The sequence below is a fragment of the Tasmannia lanceolata genome, unplaced genomic scaffold, assembly GCF_043159265.1.
Source record: "Tasmannia lanceolata isolate RefF3 unplaced genomic scaffold, GAP_Taslan_0.1 ptg000011l, whole genome shotgun sequence".
NCBI classification, from domain to species: Eukaryota; Viridiplantae; Streptophyta; class Magnoliopsida; order Canellales; family Winteraceae; genus Tasmannia; species Tasmannia lanceolata.
This window is the reverse complement of record NW_027518688.1, coordinates 26,177,864-26,205,750: the sequence shown is the minus strand read 5'-3', so window position 1 is coordinate 26,205,750 and position 27,887 is coordinate 26,177,864. Positions and strand designations below refer to the sequence as shown.

The 27,887-nt window shown below is 39.6% G+C and overlaps 1 protein-coding gene across 2 annotated transcripts; it reads right to left on the bottom strand.

The window, feature by feature from the left end:
* Positions 1–17,242: 17,242 nt before the first annotated feature.
* Positions 17,243–27,887, bottom strand: LOC143886814 (CMP-sialic acid transporter 2). Of its 2 annotated transcripts, none has more exons than XM_077390948.1 (15): positions 27,688–27,887; positions 26,479–26,542; positions 26,283–26,346; positions 26,059–26,170; positions 25,780–25,859; positions 24,072–24,147; positions 23,875–23,975; positions 19,385–19,456; positions 19,070–19,118; positions 18,928–18,969; positions 18,722–18,843; positions 18,515–18,574; positions 18,386–18,434; positions 17,699–17,793; positions 17,243–17,595 (listed from the first exon to the last, which is right to left on the bottom strand). In XM_077390948.1, the coding sequence occupies exons 1-15, from the start codon at positions 27,712–27,714 to the stop codon at positions 17,544–17,546; spliced, it is 1,065 nt and encodes a 354-aa protein (XP_077247063.1). In that variant the 5' UTR covers positions 27,715–27,887; the 3' UTR covers positions 17,243–17,543. The 2 variants fall into 2 exon arrangements, with proteins under 2 accessions (XP_077247063.1, XP_077247064.1); XM_077390949.1 differs by having other exon boundaries at positions 26,430–26,542; positions 27,688–27,714.

Sequence of the window (27,887 nt, the reverse complement as noted above, 5' to 3'; positions counted from 1 at the left end):
GCTTTATCTTGACCATGACGGCATACTCTTCATGTTTAGTTGCTGAGACCCTCCTAGTATAGCCGTCATGCTGCCAATTTTTTTTTAGAACCCTTGAGCGTAATCATTATCCTTTTGGGTTCATTGACAAACCATGTGCTTACCTTACCACATCTCCTGGTATAGCCGTTATGCTGCCGAATTTTCTCCAAATACCTTGAGTGTGGTCATCATCCTTTTAGGCTTGTTGACAAACCATGTACTTGTCGTACTACATCTTCATGTACAACCGTTAAGCTGTCAGATTTTACCCAACGGAAGGATGTATTTGTGCTACCTTTTGTCTCAACTTGCGCATTGCATTGCCATGTGATTAATTCTCATTGAGCTTAGTGTTTGTGGTGTCCATGAAAGGAGTCTTAGTCACTCGTCTACCATCAACCCCAAAAAGCTTTCATCTCTAAACTCGCTTGGTCTAGCCCGCTATACCTTTTTCCTCTCACATTGCCCAGATGGCTGAGTATGCTGAAAGTCTCGTCTTGAGAGAAATGAGAGAGATGGTGATGACATCCATGACCTGATAGACGGGGATCCCCTCAGTCTTCTCGAACTCAAATGCTTCTGAGAACCCTGCACATAACCGTGTTGCACTTCTTTCACCCACCATGGGAACCATTCAACTCATTCAACCCTTCATAGATCTCACCACCTTTACCTGTACCACTTCTGGGCTGGAAAATGATTAGGAAGGGAAAAGAAAAATGTCAGAGCTTGAACTCCTTGAAAACATTATACCAGAGAAAGCCTTGCCATTGTCAGGTGCTCAAGGACAATTTGAGCTGGATCAACAGAAACCAAAGAGGCCCTCTCTTCTGAGATTCTAACTCCAGGATTGCTCTCTCCAATCATTATCAATGAAGGCACGTTGTCCTTGAACTTTCAGCGCCAATCCGTTGCCTCCGATGAAGTGTCTCATCTTTGAAATTTGTTTGGAAGAGTGTATACCAACCCTCCTGTCAAAGTTGGTAAGCCTAACCATGTCAATATCAATTCTACGTACGTTGTGTTTATTGGTCTCTCTCATTGTGAACCAATGTCCAATCTTTTGTTGAAATTGATGGAGAGCCTATCGTGGCGCGTCAAAAATCAATGTATGTACTTCAAACATTCAATGCAACGAACATTTGATTCCAGTGTCGTCATTATTCTTGTATATGTTCACTCTTGGATCTAATGTTAATAAACAAATTAAGACACCCTCCTCAGACGAGGATGCCGATGAAATTCTCCTCGAGATTTGAAAGCTGATCAAACGAGGGGAAGAGCGTCGAGCAAAGCCACTCGAAGATGAAATCGATACCGTGGATAGTGGTATCCAAATCCGAAACTCGGGAAATAAGGATTGGCAAAATCTCCCGAAGAGCGCAAAGAATCGATAAACCTATTTAGAGGGTTCAAATAAGTGTTGCTTGGTCCTATGAGGATAAACCAGAAGCGTGCCTTGGCATTGTTCAACGTAAGTCACCCTCAGCTTCAGACATCGGGTCGAAAAAGCAAAAATTTCAAACGAAGAATACCAGATATCAAGTGAAGTTAATGAAAAATTGAGAGAAGACTTTCGGACAACAAAGTCATGAGCATAGAACATGAACCCCAAAAAGAATACTTGGGCTATACATTACGATGGAATTCTAAGTCAAAGTAATCAAAGGGTAAGGGCATTCCCGCATTTCAAATGAACAAAAAAAGAAAGATAGAATCCAGAGACGAAAGGAGAAGGGAGCATGCCCCACGTCAACTCCTTAGAAATATCAGAATCCCGAGAATTTGAGTCGGTTTTAAAGCATCTTCAGCATATAGAGAAGACCCTGAGTCTTAGAATACTGAGCATCAGTGCAAGATCCCAAAGACAAAGTGGGAATTCAATCAGTCAAGTTTGCGCAGTACAGATGAAGTCTTGCCAGGAAATGCCGCCAGACTCCTAAAAAAAAAAAGAGAAAAAAGTTCAAAGCCATTGAACCTTAGCCATTCAAAAAGCTTGTATGCCAAAACACCAGAAGGCCATCCTTGGACGCCTGCGCTTTAAACGCCAAAAATCCCAAGTTTGAAAAATCCTTTTGCAAACACCTTTGAGCCTCAACAAAATCAAACATTCTTTTCAAACACCCACAAACCAGGGGTAGTTCGTTTCGAACTACGTCTGACCTGATCCCTTTCTATAGGGTACGTAGGCAACCTGATCAATTCAGGTTCGGTCAACCTTTGGAATAAAAGTCAAATTATTCCCTTTCAACCTTTGGAATAAAAATCAAATTATTCCCTTTCAACTTTTGAGCTTAAAGCCAAATCATTGTGTTCCAAACCCCAGCAAACTACGCGGACCTGATCCTCCATTTTTGGGGTACTTAGGCAACCTGACCAATCCAGGTTCGGTTGAAACTTTGAAATCCAAAGGAAATATCCAACCCTTTTGAACCCAATCCCGCCTAGAAAGTCCTTCTGGTGAACAAGCAGAGGTTCAAAGTCAAAAAAAAAAAAAAAAACGATGGAGTCTGAAGACCCGCTAGGCTGAAAACCCGAGAGGGCGGTCTAGGCAAAATTTAGGGTCATTCACCCGCTAAGTTGACAACTGAAAAGTCGGCTTAGGCAAAAATTAGGGTATCAAGCCCGCTGGATTGAAAACCCGAAAGGGCGAACCAGGCAAAAGTTAGGGCAAGCGGTCCGTCAGATTGAAAACCTGAAAAGGCAATCTGGTCAATGGCAATGACTTCCAACGAAAAAGCGAATCATCAAGATGGAGAAACAGTCTTCAACCAGGGCAAAATCTCGGAGTCCAAGTAGTGCCAGCAAGATTACTTTAACATTCCTCTAAACTAGGGGCATTGAAACCGAGCAATCCGAAAGGGATAATAACCATGACGGAAACACCGAAAGAGGAGAGTAGTGCCTCTTGACATGGTCTTCGAAATACTCTAAGAGTGGCTAAGCCATACCCTTGAAAAATAACACATCAGATCCAAGAGTGAGTCGAAAGCGAGTCGAGTCCTTAAAGCAAAAAGAGTCTTCTTTGATTGAGTCCTTGGAAATCTGTTCCTCCTTCATATTTGTGTTCCCTTTCCTTGCAAAGTCCAAACTGTCGGGTGCTGGAAGAATGGGAGCGTGTCTTCCAAAATACAAAGAAAATTCAGAGTAAATCCTGGTTTAGGTATCAGAAGGGGCGAGAGACATCTTATTCAAACCTACCAGAGACCTTAAGCCTCCAAAAGTTAGCAATACGAAAGAAGGGATTCTCAGACTCGGCCATCATGGTGATTGTCCTACTCTCTCCATACAAAAAAAAAAAAAACTGTGCAACCTCAAGCCTTCATGAAATGAAACATCTTTTCTTCAACCATCATTGTCCTGCCTCCTTAAAACTCCTGTCATGGAAACACAATATACTAGGGGCATCTTTTATGACTCGCGTCATAAAAGATGTCAAGCACACAAAGGCAATCAGTAATAAGGCCTCCAGCAAGTTAAGATAAGAGGGGTACGAGCACATCTCAAGCCAAACCTCTAAACTCCTCAGTTGATTCCACTCTTCAGAAGAGTCAATTCTCAAAGAAAATCAGTTTCCCTAGCGAAGTCTAGAATGTGCTCACGCAGCCTTCAATCTCCAGCAGAATTCAGTTCTCTCAGAAGAAGTGGTCAATACTCAGAACCTCAGCAGATCATGTGAGCCTGGTCCTCAGTAAAGAACTCGCACTCCCATTTTCTCGGCAAGAGACAAAATAATTTTCAAAGGAATCAATCTGAATCAATAAATCAATCAATCAAAATCAAAAGAAATATCCATCCCTTCCAAAGTCCCCTGAGGCATCCCATACGTGTAAGACCCCTGAGGCATTCCATCCGTGTAAGACCCCTGAGGCATCCCATCTGTGTAAGACCCCTGAGGCATCATCTGTGTAAGACCCCTGAGGCATCCCATCCGTGTAAGACCCCTGAGGCATCCCATCTGTGTAAGACCCCTGAGGCATCATCTGTGTAAGACCCCTGAGGCATCCTATCCGTGTAAGACCCCTGAGGCATCCCATCTGTGTAAGACCCCTGAGGCATCATCTATGTAAGACCCCTGAGGCATCCTATCTGTGTAAGACCCCTGAGGCATCCCATCTGTGTAAGACCCCTGAGGCATCATCCGTGTAAGTCTCCCTGAGAGCACCTCACTAAAGTCTCCCTGAGAGCACCCAACCAAAGTCTCCCTGAGAGCACCCGCACTAAAGTCTCCCTGAGAGCACCTCACCAAAGTCTCCCTGAGAGCTCCTCACTAAAGTCTCCCTGAGAGCACCCACCCAAAGTCTCCCTGAGAGCACCCACCCAAAGTCTCCCTGAGAGCATTCAACCAAAGTCTCCCTGAGAGCACCTCACTAAAGTCTCCCTGAGAGCACCTCACCAAAGTCTCCCTGAGAGCACCCAACCAAAGTCTCCCTGAGAGCACCTCACTAAAGTCTCCCTTAGAGCACCCATTCCGCTGTTGTCAATCTGTCAAGATGCTGTCTTTTCAGATCCCGATTCAGGTTTGATCATGATGCTGTCTAATCATTCCGCTGTGTTCATCTGTCAAGATGCTGTCTTTTCAGATCCCGATTCAGGTTTGATCATGATGCTGTCTAATCATTCCGCTATATTCATCTGTCAAGATGCTGTCTTCTCAGATCCCGATTCAGGTTTGATCATGATGCTGTCTAATCATTCCGCTATGTTCATCTGTCAAGATGCTGTCTTCTCAGATCCCAATTTCGGTTTGATCATGATGCTGTCTAATCATTCCGCTGTGTTCATCTGTCAAGATCCTGTCTTCTCAGATCCCAATTTAGGTTTGATCATGATGCTGTCTAATCATTCCGCTGTATTCATCTGTCAAGATGCTGTCTTCTCAGATCCCAATTTAGGTTTGATCATGATGCTGTCTAATCATTCCGCTATATTCATCTGTCAAGATGCTGTCTTCTCAGATCCCAATTCAGGTTTGATCATGATAACTGTCTAATCATTCCGCAACGTTCGTCTGTCAAGATGCTGTCTTCTCAGATCTCAATCCCGGTTTGATCATGATAACTGTCTAATCATTCCGCTTCGTTCATCTGTCAAGATGCTGTCTTCTCAGATCTCAGGTTTGATCATGATAACTGTCTAATCATTCCGCAACGTTCGTCTGTCAAGATGCTGTCTTCTCAGATCTCAATCCCGGTTTGATCATGATAACTGTCTAATCATTCCGCTTCGTTCATCTGTCAAGATGCTGTCTTCTCAGATCCCAGGTTTGATCATGATAACTGTCTAATCATTCCGCTTCGTTCATCTGTCAAGATGCTGTCTTCTCAGATCCCAATTCAGGTTTGATCATGATAACTGTCTAATCATTCCGCAACGTTCGTCTGTCAAGATGCTGTCTTCTCAGATCTCAATCCCGGTTTGATCATGATAACTGTCTAATCATTCCGCTTCGTTCATCTGTCAAGATGCTGTCTTCTCAGATCCCAGGTTTGATCATGATAACTGTCTAATCATTCCGCTTCGTTCATCTGTCAAGATGCTGTCTTCTCAGATCCCAATTCAGGTTTGATCATGATAACTGTCTAATCATTCCGCAACGTTCGTCTGTCAAGATGCTGTCTTCTCAGATCTCAATCCCGGTTTGATCATGATAACTGTCTAATCATTCCGCTTCGTTCATCTGTCAAGATGCTGTCTTCTCAGATCCCAGGTTTGATCATGATAACTGTCTAATCATTCCGCTTCGTTCATCTGTCAAGATGCTGTCTTCTCAGATCCCAATTCAGGTTTGATCATGATAACTGTCTAATCATTCCGCAACGTTCGTCTGTCAAGATGCTGTCTTCTCAGATCTCAATCCAGGTTTGATCATGATAACTGTCTAATCATTCCGCTTCGTTCATCTGTCGAGATGCTGTCTTCTCAGATCCCAGGTTTGATCATGATAACTGTCTAATCATTCCGCAACGTTCGTCTGTCAAGATGCTGTCTTCTCAAAATCTCAATCCAGGTTTGATCATGATGCTGTCTAATCATTCCGCTGTGTTCATCTGTTAAGATGCTGTCTTCTCAGATCCCAATTCAGGAATGATCAAGATGCTGTCTAATCATTTCGCTTGTCCCAGATCCAAATTTAGGTTTGATCATGATATTGTCTAATCATTCCGCTTTACAATCTCCAAATCCCTGAATGGCTTAAATAGATGCTGTCTAATCATTCCATTTTGCATTGTGTGAGAGTCTGTCTCATTACCACTTGAGAGTCCATCTCAGTTTTCTTTTCGAGATTCTGTCTCGTCAATTCATCTTATCATTCCTTCTCGATGAGAATGTGTCTCGTCGATCCATCTCGCCACCCTTTTGCATCCCTTCTGTTCGAAATCTTGGGCCAGTCAAAATGTGTTGTCTGTTCAGCTTTGACATTCGCGCGACAAGCGCGCTCTGCCAAAGAGGGGCATCTGTAGACACCCCATTTTGACCGTGCCCTAAACCCTTCCAGTTTTGCAAAAATCCCCATCAAATCAATGAGTTAGGGTCCCAAACTTAACCCTAGGCTAGCTTTGGGTCCCAGCTAGGTCCCCGCAAAATTTCGTCGAAATCCGATCGCGTTTGCCTAGCAAACGAGCTAAGACGGTGCTGTAGTGTAAATGCGCAGAAGGGGGGTGATTTATCCTGGGTGGGGCCGAACCTGGACCGAATGGGACAAAGGTTACGGGCGCGCCTTATCATTTTTGTGCGCCCATCAAATGGGGGTGCGGATATCAACAGGTTATTTTAACCTATATAAAAAAAAATCAAAAACGAAAGGGGGAGAGCTCATTGGTAAAAGACAAAAAAAGATAGAGAGAGAGAGCTTCTCCTCCGGCAACGGTGCCGGAGCTCCGATCGGATCGGCCACCACCTCATCTTTGCCTCCATCCTATTTCTGCAACCCAACTCCTCCGACCACATCCCACCGGAGCCGCCCATATTTTCCCTCATCACCACCTCCGATCGAGCTTTCACCCAATCACAACCACCAACAGCCACCACCTCCATTGATTCCGGCAAGCTTGCCGGAATCCGATCACCACCGTCGAACCATCTCCACCTTCTCCTTCATTTTCCCCTTTTCTCCTCTGCAAAACCCAAACCACCACTATTCGGCCATTTCCAGCCCTACCACCATCTCCTCCACCCCACTTCCAACTTCTTCTTCTTCATTTTTTTTTTTTTTTTTTTTTTAATTTTATTTTTAAAAAAAGAAAAAAAAAGAAAGAAGGAGAGATCTGCAGAGAGAAAAGAGAGAGAGAGAGAAGGATCTTCTTCTCCGACAGAAATTTCGTCGGAGTCCGATCATCACCACCTCCGACCGGCTGTGCCGGAATCCGGCCCCAACTCCGGCCACCCTTACGCTCAGGTATTTCCATTTTTTATGTTTATTTATTTATTTATTTTTAATTTTTTTTGTCGTTTCATCATTGCATGTTTGACTGTTCGTTGATTATTAATATTAAATTATCGAGAATAGTAACAGCTGTTTGAATAGTAATAGGATTAAATTTTTATTTTCGTGAATAGTAAAGGTTGCGTGAACAGTACCAGGTCGATTAATATTATTAAATCATTATTTTCGTCGATTAATATTATTAAATTATTAATTTTGTCGGTGATTAATTATTGTTTTTTGACCGTAATGATTATTTTATTTAAATTATTATTTTTGTCGGTTATTAATATTATTAAATTATTAATTTTTTTGACCGCGATGATTACTATTAATTAAGTATTATTATTTTTCTTTCGGTGGAATATTTAATTGTTATTTCGTTTCCAATTACCGATGTGGGACCCGTTTGTGTGGGGCCCGCTGATGTGGGACCCGCTGTGTGGAGCCCGCCGATGTGGGGCCCGCCGATGTATGAATAGTACTTGGTAGGTCCTACTGTGAATAGTACTTTTGAATAGTACTTTTGAATAGTACTTTTGAATAGTACTTTTGAATAGTACTTTTGAATAGTAGCTTTGAATAGTAGCTTTGAATAGTAGCTTTGAATAGTAGCTTTGAATAGTAGTTGTGAATAGTAGTCGTGAATAGTAGTCGTGAATAGTAGTTGTGAATAGTAATTATAACAGTCTTCAGCACAGGAGTCAGTCCTTCAGTCAGTCCAGGAGTTTTTCCTATCATCATAGGGGTTAGGATTCTGTCCATCCTCTCATCAAGTCGTGATCTTTACCCGCTCCTGCAAGGTATAGGATGCTGTCCAACCCTTGCCGAGTTATTTTCCTGTTCGTTCCCCCGCAAAGCATAGGATGCTATCCAACCTTTGCGGGATTCCAGAAGTCTCCCTACCCGTATGATGATAGGATTTTATTCTCTGGTGTCAAAAAACAATAAAAACATTTCAAAAATACTTGAAAACAACAAAAATATTCCAAAAAACACTTGAAAATTCAAAAACATCTCAAAAATAATTCAAAATCCAAAAACATAATCAAAATCAAAAATCTCAAAAAATCTTGAGTCATGTGCAGAGTAGTTAGGAATTCGGTCCGAACTACGGATGGCTTGATCCCTAGCTGAGGGGTACGTAGGCAGCTCAGGCGTGCTGCTGGCACCCTGAGTTCAGTCACCATTTTTAGACACCATTTTTACACCCTTTCACCATTTTCAGTCACCATTTTTTGTAAATATTTCTCACAACTTTCACCATTTTTCATAACTTCAAAACCTCCAAAAAATACAAAAAACTTCAAAACCTTTTCAAAAAGATCTTCCCCTAGAGTTAGGAGTCTGTCCTAGATATTTAGGGTGTTTTAGAGTTAGGAGTCGGTCTTGATTTGTATTGATGTGGTGTGTCCTGTCGTGTGAGTGTCCCTAGAGTTAGGAGGCCTCAAGTCGATCGGTTAGACATTTAGTCGAACCGATGGCTAGACTAGGAAGCATATAGTCAACCCATGGTTTTCCTTAGAATGCACAGCCTAGATACACATAGGATATAGGGCTCACCTGCATTAGCTTAAGGCTAATCAACTTGCATTAGTTAGGGCATATAGAGTCCTAAAAATTACAATCCACTTGAATTTAAGCAATCGCACAAAAAGCTTTAAACATCAGTCGAGTCTAGTGGATCGAGTCTAGGATAGCGGTCCTAGAGTTTTAGGCATCGTAGTTTAGAATAGGGCACCGAACTACGTTGGCTCTGATTCTTCCCGAGGCCGGGATACGTAGTGCAGCTAGGATGGATGGCCATCCTGGTCCGAGTCAAGTATTGCATTAGAGTCTAGGGTTTGTCGTGTCGGGTCGTGTGTCGAGTCGTGTTGTGTTGTGTGTTTTGCTGTGTTTTCTTATTTTTATGTACAGATCTTATACCTTTAGCTGTAGCATGCATGTGTTTGCCCACCAGAATTTAGACACCAATCAGGCATGGCACTCATAACCTAGCTATTCTTAGGCGACATATCTTTCATTTCTTTTGTGTGTGCTTCTTATTCATCTCCGAGACATGCATGATTAGCTAGACGTTATCTCGGAGATATTCGTTCCCATTTCGCATGATTTTCGCCCAAAACTCTTCAAAATTAATAATAAATGGCATAAGAGACCAGGTGCTAGCACTTGGGCGAATTGGGGGCGCCTAATCCCTTCCCCATTCGTCATCAGGCACGAACCCTATTTTATATCTCTGGTTATCCGTTGCAACAGAGCACAGCATGGGATCTAGGGCCCACTTCCTTGGATGGCGACTCTTCTTTGTTTAAGGTACGCCTCGAATCTGGGCTAGTCCCCGAATCGAGAGGTATCTCACTTTATATCGCCGCTCATGCATGTGAGGGGCACTCTTTCGAGAGTTCCTTGGTGGGGCTCTCCTTCACGTGGACGATCTAGAGAGACTCGCGCGGGGGCCCGTCCCCTCACGCCCGTCCCGGATCTGGTTCCACAGCAGGTTTTACTATCAATAAAATGTCGATATGTTGTGGATCCATATATAGTCACTTTAATCGACGTCGATGATGATGATGTCCTCCAAACAATGTTAAGGATGTTTGACAGATACATGTTCAATTCTGTGATGATATACATAACTAAGAGCATAAATGACAAATGTATTAATTCCTTGAATTCGTCAATGCTTCCCCCAAACAAACTCTGCACTAGGAGACCCTCTCTTAATCGTAGCATTCCTTCTACTTCGATTCCGTCCCAAAAACGTCTTCGTTTTGAAGTGGACTTGCAAAAAGACTACGAAAGTGAATTTGATGGGAGATATGTTAATGAAGAGATCAGAGGTGCTCCAGCAGAACCTGTCATAAGGTATTGTAGTTATTTGGCAATGTTTGAATACTTCCATATTTCAATTTATAATTCATATGGATCCAACTTGATTATATATTGCTGAACTATGCAGGTCTGAAATTGACTTAAATGAAACATTGGCAAGTGATTTGTATGGCAACCATGTTTGTGGAGGTATTGATGACTTTCAAAATGTGGGAGATCTTGAAGTGAACTTCAGTAATGTTTTTTAAGACGGTTTCTGTGTGAGGGGTTTAGATTTAGAAGAAGAAAGAAATGATGATGATAATGACGATGGTAGTGATGATGATGATGATGAGGAGGAGGAGGAGGATGATGATGATGACGATTATGGAAATATCGGTGTTAGTCCATGCGCTCAGCCTTTCAGTGCGGATTCTCCTATCAGAGAGGGATCTCAACCGGTTCCGACTAACAGTAGTCGGCCAATGAAAGCAGATGAGATGTTTGTTGGGGCCCATGATGTAGATACTAATAATCTTCAGTTTGAGCAGTTAACGGTTGGGGCAATATTTTCTATATGCAACACTTCAAAAAGGTTGTCAAAGAGTACGCTATTCGGCAGAGGTTTATGTTCGTGAGGTCAAAGTCAACACCGAAGAAGTATGCCGTTCGATGCAAGGTAGAGGGTTGGAAATGGCATATAACGGGTACTAATCATATGACCTGTGTGTTAGTGAAGTCGTTTGTCCCCGACCATACGTGTAGAACTAAATTAAGGGGCAATGATCACCCTCTTGTCACAGCAGCTTGGGTTGCTCAGACATGTTTACGCTTATTTGCTTGCTCAGATGATGTGAGGACGAGGATGATACGAGAATATATCAAGAGGCATTGGGGTATAATTATAAGCTATTGGAAGGCGTACAACGCGATGAACATCATACTTGAGATTAAGTGTGAGAATGTGGAGGACTCTTATTGAATATTGCCTGCACTTACAGTTCAGATGATGAGAAGAAATCCCAGCAGCTATATGCGTGTTTTCAGAGCCAGAGATTTACGACCTAGGGGAGATGATAGATTTGTTCGCTTATTTTGGACATTTGGTCCTAGCATACGGTCTTTTCATCGAACACTCAGGCCTATAATTTTGGTTGATGGGACACATCTGCGAGGGAAGTATCTAGGAATCTTATTGATTGCAATCGGGGTCGATGGTAACAACGGTTTATATCCATTAGCATTTGGGGTTGTTGAGACGGAGAACGAAAATAGTTGGAGGTGGTTTTTTATGTTGCTGAGGCAGTACGTATTGGCAGCGGAGATGAACATATTCACCATATGCTCCGATCGACATAAGGGGTTGTTGCAGGCAGTGCCTAATATATTTCCCAATTCTCATCATAGTTATTGCATGCGTCACCTCGCCGCCAATTTGCGATCCGAGTTCAAAGATGTTCTACTTGAGAGATTGTTTTGGAAAGCCGCAAGGACTTTGAGAGAGAGTGTGTTCAGAGAAACAATGGAGAAGATTAAGGTGAGGAATGAACGTGCACACAAGTGGATAAGTGACATTGCGAACGAACACTGGGCTAGTTTTTATTTTAAGGGGAATATGTATGATGTATTGACTACAAATAGATCGGATTGTTTCAATGTTGTCCTGAAGGATGCGAGAAGATTGCCGATTGCATCATTGGTAGAGCACAGTAGACATCAGACTACAGACTTCATTCAAAAGCGTCAGAAATTGGGTCATAGTTGGCAAACAAAGTTGACTCATTAGGCAGAAGAACGTATAACATTAGCGAGGGAAGAGAGCCGCCAGTATACAGCTTATCGAGTTGGGGTTCATGAATATGAAGTACGGTCCATTGAACATACAAACTTCTCAGATATTGTGATGACTTCTTTTTTGTTATTTTGTAAAGAATGGTTGTAATTGGAACATCAATACATAAACAATTTTTTTGGATATAGATATGCTATTTGTTCTCTATTTAGTTGTCGCTCTCCTACATCTAAACCATGAAAAGGGACTTATCAACAGTCAGAATTGGATTACCGGCACAAACAATAGGATTATCAACCAAAATCTAGGTTATCGACTCCCCCAAAATAGGTCATCAACCAATCGGAAGTGAGGTTATCAACACTCAAAATTGGATCATCAACCCATTCCCTTGGTTGATAAAGCTACTGGAATTCAAAATCCAGGTTATCGACTCCCTCAAAACGAGGTTACCAACATTCGAAAGTGGGTGATCGACCGAAAAATTAAGGTTACCAACCTCCCATTTTTTGGGTCATTGACCTTGGAATGTGGGTTACCAATCCAGAAAAAGGGTCACAAACCAATTTTCCGTCCGAGGAGTGAAGCTGCTGGACTTGAAAATTAAGGTTACCAACCTCCCATATTTTGGGTCATTGACCTTGGAATGTGGGTTATCAACCCAGAAAAAGGGTCACCAACCATTTTTCCATCCGAAGAGTGAAGCTGCTGGACTTGAAAATTAAGGTTACCAACCTCCCATTTTTTGGGTCATTGACCTTGGATTGTGGGTTATCAACCCAGAAAAAGGATCACCAACCATTTTTCCGTCCGAGGAGTGAAGCTGCTGGACTTGAAAATTAAGGTTACCAACCTCCCATTTTTTGGGTCATTGATCTTGGAATGTGGGTTATCAACCCAGAAAAAGGGTCACCAACCATTTTTTCAGCCGAGTAAAGCTGCTGGAATTGGAACTTAAGGTTACCAACCTCCCTTTTTTTGGGTTATTAACCTTCGAATGTGGGTTATCAACCCAGAAAGTGGGTCACCAACCATTTTTCCAGCCGAGTAAAGCTGTTGGAATTGGAACTTAAGGTTACCAACCTCCATTTTTTTGGGTTATTAACCTTCGAATGTGGGTTATCAACCCAGAAAGAGGGTCACCAACCATTTTTCCAGCTGAGTAAAGCTGCTGGAATTGGAACTTAAGGTTACCAACCTCTCTTTTTTTGGGTTATTAACCTTCGAATGTGGGTTATCAACCCAGAAAGATGGTCACCAACCATTTGTCCAGCCGAGTAAAGTTGCTGGAATTGGAACTTAAGGTTACCAACCTCCCTTTTTTGGGTTATTAACCTTCGAATGTGGGTTATCAACCCAGAAACACACATGTCTAAAACCTGTTTAAATTTACAAGTTCCAATATTCAAATTGAAACACAAACACAAATACACTTCCATAAAACCTGCTTACATTTACAACTTCTCCACATTCATAAACAAGTTCACAATTCCATAAAACCTGCTTACATTTACAACTTCTCCACATTCATAAACAAGTTCACAATTTCATAAAACCTGTTTCACCAACCAAGTTCTCCACCCATTCACAAACACAAACACACTTCCATTAAACCTATTTCAATTTACAAGTTCTCCACCCATTCACAAACAAAAACACAGACCATAACAACTTCCCTTGCCATTTAACAAATCCCCTGCCAATCTCCATTAAAAAATAAAGTTTGATCATCAGAAAAAATAAACATCCATCAACATTAGAAGGTGTTCCTATATAAGTGTGCAGTCCCCAAACTCTCCTCGTAAAAATCTCTCACAGAGTTGTAGCCGAAATTCATGAATGACTTTCGGTCCAAAGTTCAGTGGTTGACCATGGTAGAGATGCTCAATCGCTTATAGGACAAAAGCGCCGCAATCAACCCTGTATAAAAGCATGCATTGAATGGAGTTACTTTTAAGCTAACTACGAATGAGATAGGAATACTAAAAAAAATCGAAAGTTTTAAGTTTGAATCCACCCATTGTTCTGCTTTCGGAAGCCATCCATCTTTGAATATGGAAAGTCATCGATGTTGCAACCCCGGCCCTTCAAATATTCCTTCATTAATGCTACCTGAATTTAAGACAACGAAGTAATATTGAGTGTTATACATATGGAAGTAACTTTAAATGTTACGGAAGATGTTAATTTACTTACAGTGGGAGATGCTCGCTCCTGAAATGAGTCCCCTTCCATGAGTTGAACTCGACCATCTTTTTATTCACCATATCAACAAGCACAAGAGGCCAATGAAAGTCTTGACAGCATGGGATTAAAAGCATCCCAATATCTTCTGACGGGATATGGTCAAGTGTACGATGCAACAGCTCGTTCGCCAACCGATCGGAGTCCAACTTATTTTTGTCATCCATTGAATCACGCCCTGAAGTCTTATATCCCTGTACAATGAAATGAATTTTGTGGGAACACTAAATCATGGATAAGTTGTAAAGTAACATGTATAGCTACAAAAAAGCCTCTTACATGTACTGACGAAGGAATATATACAATCCGTCCAATCAAGGCATTGCTGGAGGCGCACAAATACTTCCCATATACATCCAACACCTACAACTACATCAAGTGTCAAAACAAGTTTATCAGGTAAATATATGGGACTTACCAACAGCAAATAAGGGATTATCAAGTGCAAAAAATTGTGATTCATGTACAAAAGGGTTTACATAAACCATCTATATTCGGGTCATCAAACACTAATACCAACTTTATTAGTAGGGTACCAACTCTATAAGAACAGTTTCAGAGATAATAGAAGCAGAAGCCCTAAGTCACTATTTTAAAAGGGTTATAAGATAGGGTTATCAATCACAATAAAGATAGGGTTATCACACACAATACAGACAGGGTTATTATCACACACTAAAGACAGGGTTCAAACGCATTAATGGAAGCACTAATCCTAAGAGAGTAGATAAGCTACTAACCTTCACTTACACTTCGTGGGTTTCAGGCGTTAATGGAGAAATTTGCAAGAGGTAGGCGGTAAACTTTGGTAGGTGAAAAGTAAGAGAGAGAAAAATCCAGTATAACGTGTTCTTTTTGCCACGAGGGGTATTTGGGTAAAAGGCCATGTCAGAAAAAGGTGTTTCGACCTCCGTTCACCAACTTTCAAAAGGGTGTCACCCATTCACTATTTTCGTATTTTTCTGTCACCAGCTGACAATTTTTCCTTGTTATTTTTCTGTCACCAGTTGACAATTCTTTTTTATGTTAAAGGAGCATTTCTTTCTGGGCGTTGATTTTTTCGCCCCACTGTAAGATGATGAGCTATTTTGGGTAAAAGGCCATGTTAGAAAAAGCAGAATTACATCCTTTTATAGAAAGTTCCCGACAAATAATTGCATAATATCATCCAAGAAGTCCTACTTTTAGAAAATATTTGCTAAAAGGTCCCTACAATTAGCATACGTCAATTTTCTCCCTTTAAATTTTAAAAAATTTTAAAATGGCAAATTTACCTGTAACCCCTTTAATCCGTTTTAGCCTATTTTGATTTCCCTTCCAATATTTTCAAAAAAATAGAAAATAGGAGAAAATAGTATCTCTTCGACTCTTCCAATATTTTAGACAAAAATCTCGTAAAATCCTACAAAGTTGTTAACGTTTTAGCCAATTTTGACTTTACTTTTAACATTCTCCCTACCTCTTCTTGTAAGATTAGAAGGTAAACCCTAGCTAGCTTATTCCCGGAACAAAACTAAAACCCTAGCTTACTGCAACCGGTGGCCGTGATATAAATGCTCGTCATTCCTCCAAAAAAGGGAAATTCAATTGTTTTAACGAAATCAAGAACGCCTCCAAAAAAGGGGAATTCAATTGTTTTAACGAAATCAAGAACGCCGAGACCTCCAAGCGTTTGAGATTGGCCAATCGAGGGTTGATCTTCATGTTGTAGACCCTTGCTTTGGTTTGGTTTTCTAAAGAATCATTAGGGTTTTCTAGAGAGGTTTTAAACACCCCAGACACAATTAGGACTAAACAAGGCCTCAAGACCGAGTCAGGGTAGAGCCTAGTTCAAGTTAGAAAAGGTGAAGATCGTATTAGTCTTCTAATTGATCTAATTGCTCAGATACCATGTACAACAATCTCTACAGTGTTTCTCAGGTCCGTTTGCTTCAATCTGTTGACCCCACCCATGCTCGGTCTTGATCAAGTTTCTTAGATCTATAAGCGTATCTCCTAAAAAAATGTTTGTCTTAATCTTTTGCAGGGATCTGTAGTTCTTACTGCCTAGTATTTTCTTAATCTTTTAGCTCTATATACATTTCTAAAGGTGTTCGACTTGATCATTTTCGCCTATTTCCTAATTTATTTTCGAAAATCATGGAACGGAAATCAAAATAGGCTAAAACCGATTAAAGGAGTTGGGCGGAAAGATTGCCATTTTAAAATTTCAAACAGAGAAAATTGACTTATGTTAGTTTTAGGGACCTTTTAGCAATTCTTTTTTAAAAGTAGGACTGCTTAGATTATATGCTTTCTTAGGCACTATTACACAATTATTTTGGGGACTAATCAGCAAAAATCCTAATTTTTAAAAGTAAACTCCATCATCTTCTTCATTTTCTTCATCTCTAACCCAATCTCTTTCCACATTTCGCCCCTTTTAATTTTTTTTTATTACTGGGATGAATGATGTGGTAACTTGGTACAGGTACATCCTTAGGTGAATCACGGTGGCAGTGTGCGAGAAGTAACTATATTATGGTTAGTTAAAAAGTGAACCAGTTTAATATTAGCTAATGGGGGCTATTATATAGCAATATCCCAACAGAGGAAAAACTACCTTCAAGTTGGTGAAAACACTGGCCACTGTAGCCCAAATAGATCTTCGCTTGGCATTGATCAAAAGCACTCTCCTCTCCCCTCATCCCAATCACATTTGCATTCATCGTCTTCTACATCTAGCATTGTTCTTCTCTGCATTCAGTTTTTCATGCTACAACATCTTGAGAAGTTAGAAGACTGGTTCCCCTCGAATCTAACAAACGGCACTATTCTTCTCTTCAACATCGCATTGTAGGTGGAAAGAGGAGAGAACGTATCATGAGCACTCAAAATATCTGTTGTCAGGAACACTTAAAAAAATTCATTCTGATTCTTGAATGTAGAAATGATGAATAAGAGAATGGTTGTCGAACACAGCCAAAAATTTTATCTTCATTTTCCCCATATAAAAAATATAGCCACGATAAAGAAGAATTGATCCAAGACATAACATTTAATTTTGATCAATAAAAATTCACTTGAAGTAAACTAATGATTAAAACAAAAACCCCGGTTAGGGAAGTTAAACCAACTCTCATACGAGCTCCCGGCAGTTCATTCATCTGACCATGGACTAGAGCAACTTTTGATTCTGCTATATTTTCTTCATTGATATAAAGTATTACACGGATTAGTCAACCACGGGCGGGGAAAAAGGAGGAATCATCTTTGAGGCTTTCCAATGGAGTGCAAGTAAATTGAGACAGAAATCACCCTGAAATCATATCTAGCAGTTAAACTTTGATTTAATGCAGAAAAGAATAACTAAACTATTGCACCAAAGTAGATGTTAATGGCTAGAACTTATAAGTACTTACGTTGAACCAAGGAAGAAGGCAAGAGAGAGATGAAACCCAAAGAGAAACACAGATACAATGGCTGTCAGAAGCATCGCGACTGAAGTAGAATACACCTGTATATTGATGGATAACCAAGTGAATTTTGCAGTAGTCAAATTACTCGAGGATTCAAGCAAAGAGATAGTAAGCAAAAAAAAATTATATGATGAAGGAAAAGTGTAAGGTAATCCATTTTTTCGAAATAAATAAGAAAATGAGCTAATATAGATAGACAAAAGGGGGAGGTTGAATATTCTCACAAGAAGGATCCAGTACAAAACTACTTTTCCACGCTAGATAAGAATTTAACACGAGATCATATTGTTAATCCAGTGGCCATCTACCAAGGATGACCATAGCCCAAAAAGCACACTGATTGGAAAATCCTTACTGCTGGGTTGGTGGCAATAGATGTATGAAATAAAAAAAGAAAAAGAAAAAAAGGACCTTTTTAACAGACTTGGGCAGTTTTTGGCACCCATCAACTCTTCAAGTCATCGCCAAAAATGGGTAGTGAGACTCAATGAGTTCCCGACCCATTTCCATCATTTATTTGAATAGCCTTTGTTAACCCATTTTTCATTAACTTAGAAAATCAGTAATCACAATGACCATTCTTACAACGCTACTAATGTATGATGAAAACTAGCCATGTTTGCAACTTACCTTCACAATATTATCAGCATATTTCATTACCATTGATACGGCAATTCCACTGCAAAAATAGCCATTAGAGAGATCAGATAAATGCCCAGCACAGGAAACATAGGGCACAACATGTCTGATATAAAATACCTGAGTGCATGATTGAGAACCATGCAAGTTGTGATTAATGAATAGCCATGAAAGAAACCCCTGAACATCACATATGTAAGTCACATTTAGTTACTTGGATTAATAAACTGGTTAGCAGAAGAAACAGCATCAATAACTTCAAGGTAAAATAAAATTCATTTTAAAAAAAAAAATAAAAATCCAAGGTAGAATTCTCTCCAATCTTACTTGTTCATAACTGCATCAAAATCCTGAACCAATATTGCAACGGCATTAAAGGCCATCCCAAAGACATAGAGCCAGAAGTTTTGCACATTGATATTCCGCGAAGGACGCTTCTTAATAATTGCCTGGAAGTCATAAATAAGAATCATGACAGATTCTACCAAAGACAAAACCCACAAAGACAGCAAAACCAATGTATTAAGTTAGACCTCTGTGTAGACCCCAGCAAAGCCGCTTAATAGTGCCATAACCTGAAAAAAAAAATCATTAATTTCAGTGATTGTTATGATCACTAGTATCAGCTTTAAAAGTTTTTTTTTTAATATAATGATGCAAGAGCTCAGGACTCACAATAGCCATCATCCAACCTTGAAAAGGAGTTTGAAGAACACGGTCGGAACTGTGTAAAGAATGTTGTTAATAAGAAGTGGCTAATAAATCTTAATGACCACGTATAACTTATTAGAACAAGATTCTCTGAGAAAAAATTGGTCAGTAATGTATAAGTACAGTGTTTTTTTTTTAAAAGGATAAGTACAGTGTTTTTGTTTCTTTTTCAGACAAACATGAAGAAACTTCTACTATTTACTGATTTTATTTTTGATATCTCATCCTTTTTATACCAAGAGGCAAGACATATTTCCATGGATAACAGACTATGCTTACGAAGAGTTTAGTTGTGCCGTTGTGCATCCTGCACATAATAGAATAAAAGCTGCCCACTGGATTTCGCTTAACCTGGAAAAAATAATCAGCAAGTGATGGAGCATTTATAATAACTGAATCTCAGTTTAAACAGATAAACCAACTTGCACAACATTCATCTTTAAGAAGCATTGCTTTTTTTTCCTTTTTTGAGAGATAAGTATGAAAATTTAATTACTGACCCCAAAGTTATACTTGGGGTCGTCACCACTAAGATGTGCCACTTAGATAAAACCATAAAGACAACAAGCAGCAACCAACTACATTCCATTTGATGCCTATTACGTTATCTTAGTTCGAGTTTATCATCGTGCCAAAGTAAAGATCCAACTAGATGTATATTAGGCATTTATTCTTTCTTACTCTTATCGCTATATTCTCCCCTTGAGAGTGCAATCACAGGCGGCCAACTTTATAATTTGGACATAATTGTCTGACAAGAGAGCACGGCAATATTTTTGTTAACTTACCAACTTCTCCAATAGCTTATGCTGTTGGAGAAGTTGGTAAGTTAACATGGTATCAGAGCCAAAGGTCTTGAGTTCAAACCTACCGGATAGCAAAAATCCACATGCGATGGTCGGCCCAAAGTGGGACCACATGTGCCACGTGTTTGCCAAGTGGGCCACACGTGCGGGGGAGTGTTAAAGTATAAAAGATAAATAACGCCTTTCTCTAACGGCTTAAGCTTTTGGAGAAGTTGGTAAGTTAACAATTTTCATATGCCAACAAAATCATGGAATTACTTTATTGGCAAATGCAAATAGAAATTAAAATAGAGATTGAGCATTACTTGTCCCTATTCTTGATTCCTGCAGGTGATCGAGAGAATAGAGGTTTTACAAAAGAACTTTCTTTGGAATGACAAAGTATCCAAGAGGAAATATCATTTAGTTAAATGGGAAGAAGTGTCAAGCCAAAAAAGGAAGGAAGGTTAGGCACAAGAAATTTGAATTTTTTTTTTTTTTTTTTTTTGAATGGCAGATAAATTCATTAAAAGCAAGCAAAGACCGAGATGGTCAATACAAGCGAAATAGGCAAGACAAAGTATAATAGAAATACACAATGGCTCCCACTATGCAATAAGAAAAGGGAAAGGGAATCATGGAGGAAGGAAATCAAACAATTCTAAAACCTCTCTAGAGACACACACCCTCATTAGCCAACCTATCGGCATCCCCATTTGTAGACCTCCTCACATGCTTGAACAATATGGATGATTCGCCCACTCTAACAACCCATCAAAAAAACCAGCAAATCTCCACAGGTGAGCATGCGAACCCCCACGCCATCGGATTACATTGAGGGAGTCCCCTTCCACCACCACCTCGTTCATGTCTTCATTTTCTAGAAGCTCTATTCCTTGGTGGACCGCACACACTTCAGCCCCACTTGAATCTGTCTGATGGGACCCGCAAATGCCCAGCTCATTGCTCCAAACTCATCTCTTAATACCCCTCCAATACCAGATGGCCTTGGATTTCCAAGGCTCTCAATTTTTCATAATCTTGGGAACTTGTTCGAAGCTAACGCAAACTTCTTTCCACTTGTTCCATGGGTCATATTCTGACATAAATCTAAAACATGTCAGGAACTTGACCCAAGAGATCATTAGAGCTATCACTTTGCTGGAGAGGAAAGAAGATCTCTTAGTGTATCCTTTAAATACACGCGCATTTCTCTCTTTCCACAATCACAGTATCTTTCCTTTTTTTATCTCCATGGGGCCGCCGACCATCCTTCCAATAGACCTATGAGCATTGATGGAAACACACAAGATATTTCAAATCTAGCCAATATATTGCTCCACACCTCTCTGGCCACTCTGCAATGCATAAACAAATGATCGATTGTTTCCCAGCCTCGATACAAAGAGCACAGTGATCGATGATCAACAACTCTCGCTTTCACAAGAAATCCATCGTCTGTATCCTTTCTAGGAGAGCTGCCCAACTGAATACACATACCTTTGGTGGCACTTAGATACTCTAAACTTTGGCTACTCTAGAAGGCACAAGGCAAGACACAAGCTCATAATATAGAGGTTTGATAGTGAAGTCCCAAGATGAGTTCTAGATCCAAACCCTTTTATCCGCCCCTGATTGCTTTATGCAGAACCCTTCAAGCATCTCCATTAACCTGGCCACCGCACTAGCTCCCTATTAAATAAATTCCTTCTGAACCTGGGCAACCATACCACCTTATCTCTGCGTTCAAAGCACTCGCTTACTAGCGCCTCCTTATGAGCAGCCATAAGAAATAATTCAGGGACGATCTCCTTCAAAGGGAGATGGGTACACCACTTATCCTGCCAAAAACTAATCTGCTCCCCTGAGTAGACTCTAATCCCATCAGAAATTTGAAGTCAATGAATAGAGTGTCAATTGGGAAGTGGTTATTGAGATTCAGAGAGGACTGGGCAAGCCTATGGAGATTGGCCATTTGTTCTAAGTATGGGTCTAGATTTGGAGGTTAGTTCTCAAAAAAAAACTCAGTGGAGAGAGATTTGGAAAGTATAAGATACTTTTCAGAATGGTATAAGGTTGGAAGTGGGTAATCTATTAAGATTCCGGTATGATGAATGGAGTTTTATGTTATGAATAGAGTGGTTATAATCCCCTTTTGTTATGAGTTATGACTATCCTGATTTACTCAACTTGATGGTGGATAAAGGATTATCGTGTGGAAGACTTTTTTGAAAGTGTGTGGAAGGGTTGCTGTTCCATGGAGACTTTTTAAATTGGGAAGTGGGAAGGGTGGGTAAGAGAATGAGGAAAGGATCCTCAACTGGAGTTTGTATAGTTTGGTCGCTTTATAACCCCTTAGTGAGCCAAGATCCTAGATCTTAGGCATCGAGGGCTTGGAGTTCTTCGGGCCCCCTTAGAGTGAAAGCCTTCTTATGACAGACCTGTTTGGACAAAATTCTCATAATTGATCATCTTTTCCGAAGCGGTAGGATCATTTTTAATCACTGCTCCCTTTATTTGGCAAATGGAGAGTTCGTAGACCATCTGTTGATTCATTGCATGTATTATAGGAATCTTTGGATCTTTGTTCTTAACCTATTTGGTGTGAATTGGGTTCGTCCAAGGCATATAGATGAGATTTTTTTAGACCTAGGTTTTTGCTTCTTGGGGTTCTAGAAGCAAGACCCTGTGGCACATTTTCTTCACTGCCACTATTTGGCTCATTTACAAGGAATAGGTGAATCTTTAAGGGGACATCCAAGAGTGTGTTTTGCATACATAGGCAACTCTTTGCGACAGTGGTTTTTTTAGCCTCTTGCCGACCTTCATCCAAAAGCTTTTTAGTTTCTTCATTAGACTGATCATGGGAGGAGGTTTGGCTACGAAAAAACAAGGTTGATCATCCTCATCCCAGGTGGGTGTCTGCCCCTGCTGGCTTCTTTAAAATGCACTTTGATGGGTCGAGTACCAGGAACCAGGGTCCAGCTAGTATTGGAGGTCTGATTAGATCATATCTGAGTAAGACTATTTGTCTCATGGCTGATCGAGGTGAAAGATTCCAAGTTTCCGACATAGCAGAGGTGCAAGCTACTCTCCACGGTATTCGCCACATTCACCAGGAGAAGTTGGAGCACGTTCTTATTAAGGGAGATTCCCACAATGTGAATCTCTGGGTGAAAGACAAGTTAAGTTTTCCTTGGATATTTGTGGCTGCTATCGAGAAAATTATCAATATGACTGAGGGTTTTGACGTGGAATTTATTCATGTCTTGCATGCAACTAACGAGGAAGCGAATCACTTGGCCCCGTATCACATTTTTTTACTTTCTCCCTCCTTAAGGGGAGTCTTTTGCCCTATTCTTTTTCTCTTCCTGGATTGTTATCTTTGCTTTCCTTCATGCTTCTGTTTTGATTGGTTTGTCTCTCTTCGAAAACCTATTGGTCTTTGTCTTCTTTGGGCCAGGGGACTTTTAGGAGCCGTTTGGATACGCGGATTTTAGAATCTTGGATTTCCTCAAAACTGTAGATGGGAGACAAGAGAAGAAAGAGACCAGCCGTCGTTTTCAGATTTCTCACCCTTCTTTCCGACAGCAAGAGAGCAGGAGATCATCCTGTGTTTCCAAGTTTTAGAAATCCCATGATGGGGGAGAGATTTCTAAAACGTCGATTTCTTACTTAAAATCCAAGAAACGCTGTCAGGAGTCAGGACAGCATACAGCAGCTTGATCATGAACCCTCTTTTACACTGTTTTCAAACTAAAACCTGGATTCTAAAATCCGCGTATCCAAACGGCCCCTTAATGAATTATCATCATTAAAAAATAGAAATTGAGGAAAAAAAATACAGTTGACACCTGACAACAAAAAGTGGCAACAAATTGTGTTGTGTCGAGTTGAAATCTGTCTAAGTATACAAATATTGGAGAAACCCAACATAACATGAAAACACCAATTACTTTTCACGTAACAGAGCAAAGGCCTTACTGTTTCTTCAGAATGATACGGTACAACACACCAGTGCTGATGATATTCAGGTTCTTCAGTATCTGGTAACCCGGTGCATCCACATAGGCAAAGATGTAATACTGTGCAGCAAAAAATAAAATTATAATCTACCCAGGGTTTTCATTATTGCAAGCTAAATACACTTATTATTCAAAATAAAGCTTAACGTGACCTACCTGTAGTAAGTTCTTAACAAGGTAAAGTGCCGCAGGAATAGGATAAGCAATAACTTCATCCAATGATGTACTTAACCTGAGAAACAACAGGATGGCACACATAAGAACTGGAGAGAAGTAGCAATCTAATCCAAGCCGAACCAGATTGTGACTTCTATCTGTTAAATTTTTAACCTTGGTCTGGCAGTTATCAAGAACCAGACAGTGTATGGTATCAGTCCAGCTTAACCAACTCCCGTAAAGAGCAAAATATCGGTTCAGTTTAACCAACTCCATTAACAGTAGAAGCATCTCACTATCCAAAGCAACATGTTAACTAGAGGAATGCTAAAGTGAAGGGCGCCCTTGCAGACAAATATGGAGTCAAATCATTTCAACTCCTTTGGCATGGAGATTGAATGGTTGCCTCAATTTATGGAAAAGCATTGATTGATAACTAAATTGGACTTTAGGACTCATTTAGCTGCATTTCACTTTTTGAATGCCAAAATCATCAACTAACAGAAGATTCTACAGAGGAACAACTCAACATGGGGAGATGACATTAGGCTCCCTTGTCTTGATACTGGCATCCCTCTCTTCCTTTTAAACTTCTGTGATTGGCTGTTGAAAGCTTGTTGGCAATTGGAACAGCCAATGTAAGAAGTGTAAAAAAACAATGATGGCACCAATATCAAAATGAGGGAGTATGGATATCAGCTCCACTCAACATATACCTCTCAGATCCAAGAATGAATTTATCGTTGAAGGAACACTTAAAGTGGGAAACAGAGGGACTGTTCAGCTTTGTTCATGCATAAGCAAAATAATTTAATTAAATAACTCCCCAAATGCCATTACACTTGTGATATCTAGATAAGGGCATGAATATAGACATGGATCAGAAATACAGCTTGGCATTTTTCAAATTCTAGGACTCTTATGAGACAAGATGCAATAAATGTAAAAATAAAATATCATAAAAAAGTTAACTACATTTAACTTTGAGATGGAATTAATAGTAAGTTTAAAATAGCAACTATAAGAGACACGGTCAATTTTATTGCAAATATGTGACACCAACAAACAAAAAACATGAGAGCTAATTTGAAGAGAGGGATATGTGTTTGAAATATGATAGTTAGGAGTACAAGTATTATACTGTGTCGGACACGATATGATAGGCCCTGCAACTATCTAGGTATCATGGCATCATACCAACAGACATACTTAAAGGGGCCAATTTCGACCTTGCATTGAACATTTAACTGTTTTTGTAATTGAAAAATGAGTACAAATGCACATTTAATTGGTGTTACCTCTTTGCCATCCATCTAAGCAAAGCTCTAATGAATGAATAAAACAACAAATTTTAAAAATTATCTCTAAAGTGTGACAACAACAAATTAAGCATTACCAAACAGTACTCAAGAACGATTTATGGATAAGACCAAAGTTTTTTTTTTTTTTTTTTTTGGAATGGTTTAGACCCAAGTTTTATATCAAGATTTGGAGGCCCGGGTTCTAAATGCAAGATACAAATTGTCTTTAAATCTTCGGCAGTAGCCCAAGCCTCCAACCGACAATCAAGATAAAAAGGTGTTATGAATTTATAACATCCTAACTTCAGGCAAGCAAATAAACCAAATTCATCTTCTATATTCTTTCTACAAGATTCAAAGAAAGAATAAGATACTACAAGATATGATAGACATTGCACCACTCTTACTTGTTATCTTCTGTGACACCTTCACTTTTCCATATTCTTCCAAGGGCAGCAAGTGATAGAGCACATTTCAAAGCCTCCACCTAATTCCAGGAAAACAAGTAAAAAAAGAATTAAGTTTTCAAATATTCACAGATCACATTTCATTATATTGCATTTTTTATATCATTGTGACAGGTTTTGTTTGATATCCGTCATTTCTTCTATACAACAAAGATAACTGATTTCAATAAGGTCATGATCTTGAAATAGACTCATAAAAAGGATGTTTTATTTCCTTACCGAAAAATTTGCAGTAGTAACACTGTACTCGTACTTCCCAGCCCTTTTGGACCATACAATCAGTATTGCCTGTGAGCTCGTAAGCAATGTCAGGGCAATTGTAACAATTGACCTACAACAACAAGAAAAGGTAATGAGAGAAGCGAACCATTAGATTATTTTTAATATTTTCTCTTGATCGGGTACCGAGTGAAATACTATTAACATTTCTCTACTGTTCTTACTTGAGCTTCCACTTGGATCTCTCAGCCAAGCTTCCCCCAAAGCTGACCATATTTCTTACAGGTACTGCAGAATCATGAGCTACATACTATAAGAGCTAAAGAAACAAAGGCTAGTCACAGAAAGGCTGATACAATAAGGAAAACTACCCATCGGGTGCTGCTCCAGGTTCAAGCTTGAGCTTTGACAAAAACATACCGCCTAAGAGAGGTTTCCCATGTGGGTCCAATACATCTCTTTCGACGAGATCCCCATCTTCCTCCTACAAATGATATACCATTAAATATATATACTACGCAAAAATTATAAAAGATATTTCTTCCTAGCTTTTATACTTAGAGTTTTCAACAAATTAAAAGTTTCAATTCAACGAAACTCTTGAAGTTCATAACGGTTGAAAAATATGTAATAATACATACGACGAAAATGAATCCAGATATCGAAACCCAACACAATTTCCACTAAGAAACCAAGCTTTTAATCTCCCCCAAACAGAAGTTAATGACAATGCACGAGTTTTGACACACAAAGAGCGTCAAATAAAGCAGTTTTAGATCCAAAAACAAAATCACTTTCGACCATGATCGGCCACCTAGCTTTCAAATTAATCAAAAAACAACCAATTAAAGAACCTAGGTGTGAACTTAAACTGAAAGGCAAGAGCTTAGAGAATTTTTCACAAACTAATTACAATCAAGTTGCAATAAAATCAATGCTAAAAATGCCCAGATAAGAGTTGTAAATAATATAAGTTAAACAGGAATCAAAAAGGCATTTTGAAAGATCCTAATTTTCCACAAACTAATTACAATCAAGTTGCAATACAGTCAATGTTGAAGGAACCCAGATAAGAATTGTACAATATAAAAATTAAACAGGAACCAAAATGACATTTTGAAAGCTCCAAATTTTCCACAACCCAGATAAGAATTGTAAAACATAGACATTAAACAGTAACCAAGATGACATTTTACAATCAAGTTACAATACAATCAATGTTAAAGGAACCCATGTAAGAATTGTAAAAATTAGAAATTAAAAAGAAACCAAAAAAGACATTTTGAAAACTCTGTAGCTAAAGTAATGCCTAATTCCAACCAAGTTGAAATACACAGATGTCAAAACCAATCAATATAAACTGACATCATTCAAAAAAAAAAAAAAAAAAACAATATAAACTGACTAAAGAAATCGACATGGAAACTTAAACTACTGAACATTAAAAAAAAAACAGATGGGCTTTCGGGTATTCAAAATGGGTACCTGCAAAAGAATTCAAATCGAGTAATGGGAGTGAAGATAATCTGAAACCCTAGGCCAAAAAAAAAAAATCCACAAAATGTACGGATTTGATTGACGGGAATAGAGAAAAGTAAATGGCGGATAAGATTATGGCAAGATTATTACCTGATCTTTGATTTTTCTGTATTCCATTGAGAGGCCAAATCAAACCCTAGAGAGCGATAAATGAGAAATTTAATAAGCTCAGAGAAGATCCTCTGTTCTCTGTCCTACCTCACTCTTTCTCATTTCGTGCTATGCTCAATTTTTTGGGAGAGGGTAAATTCGCACCCCCTATAGGATAATTCGAACCGTTTTTAACTGAA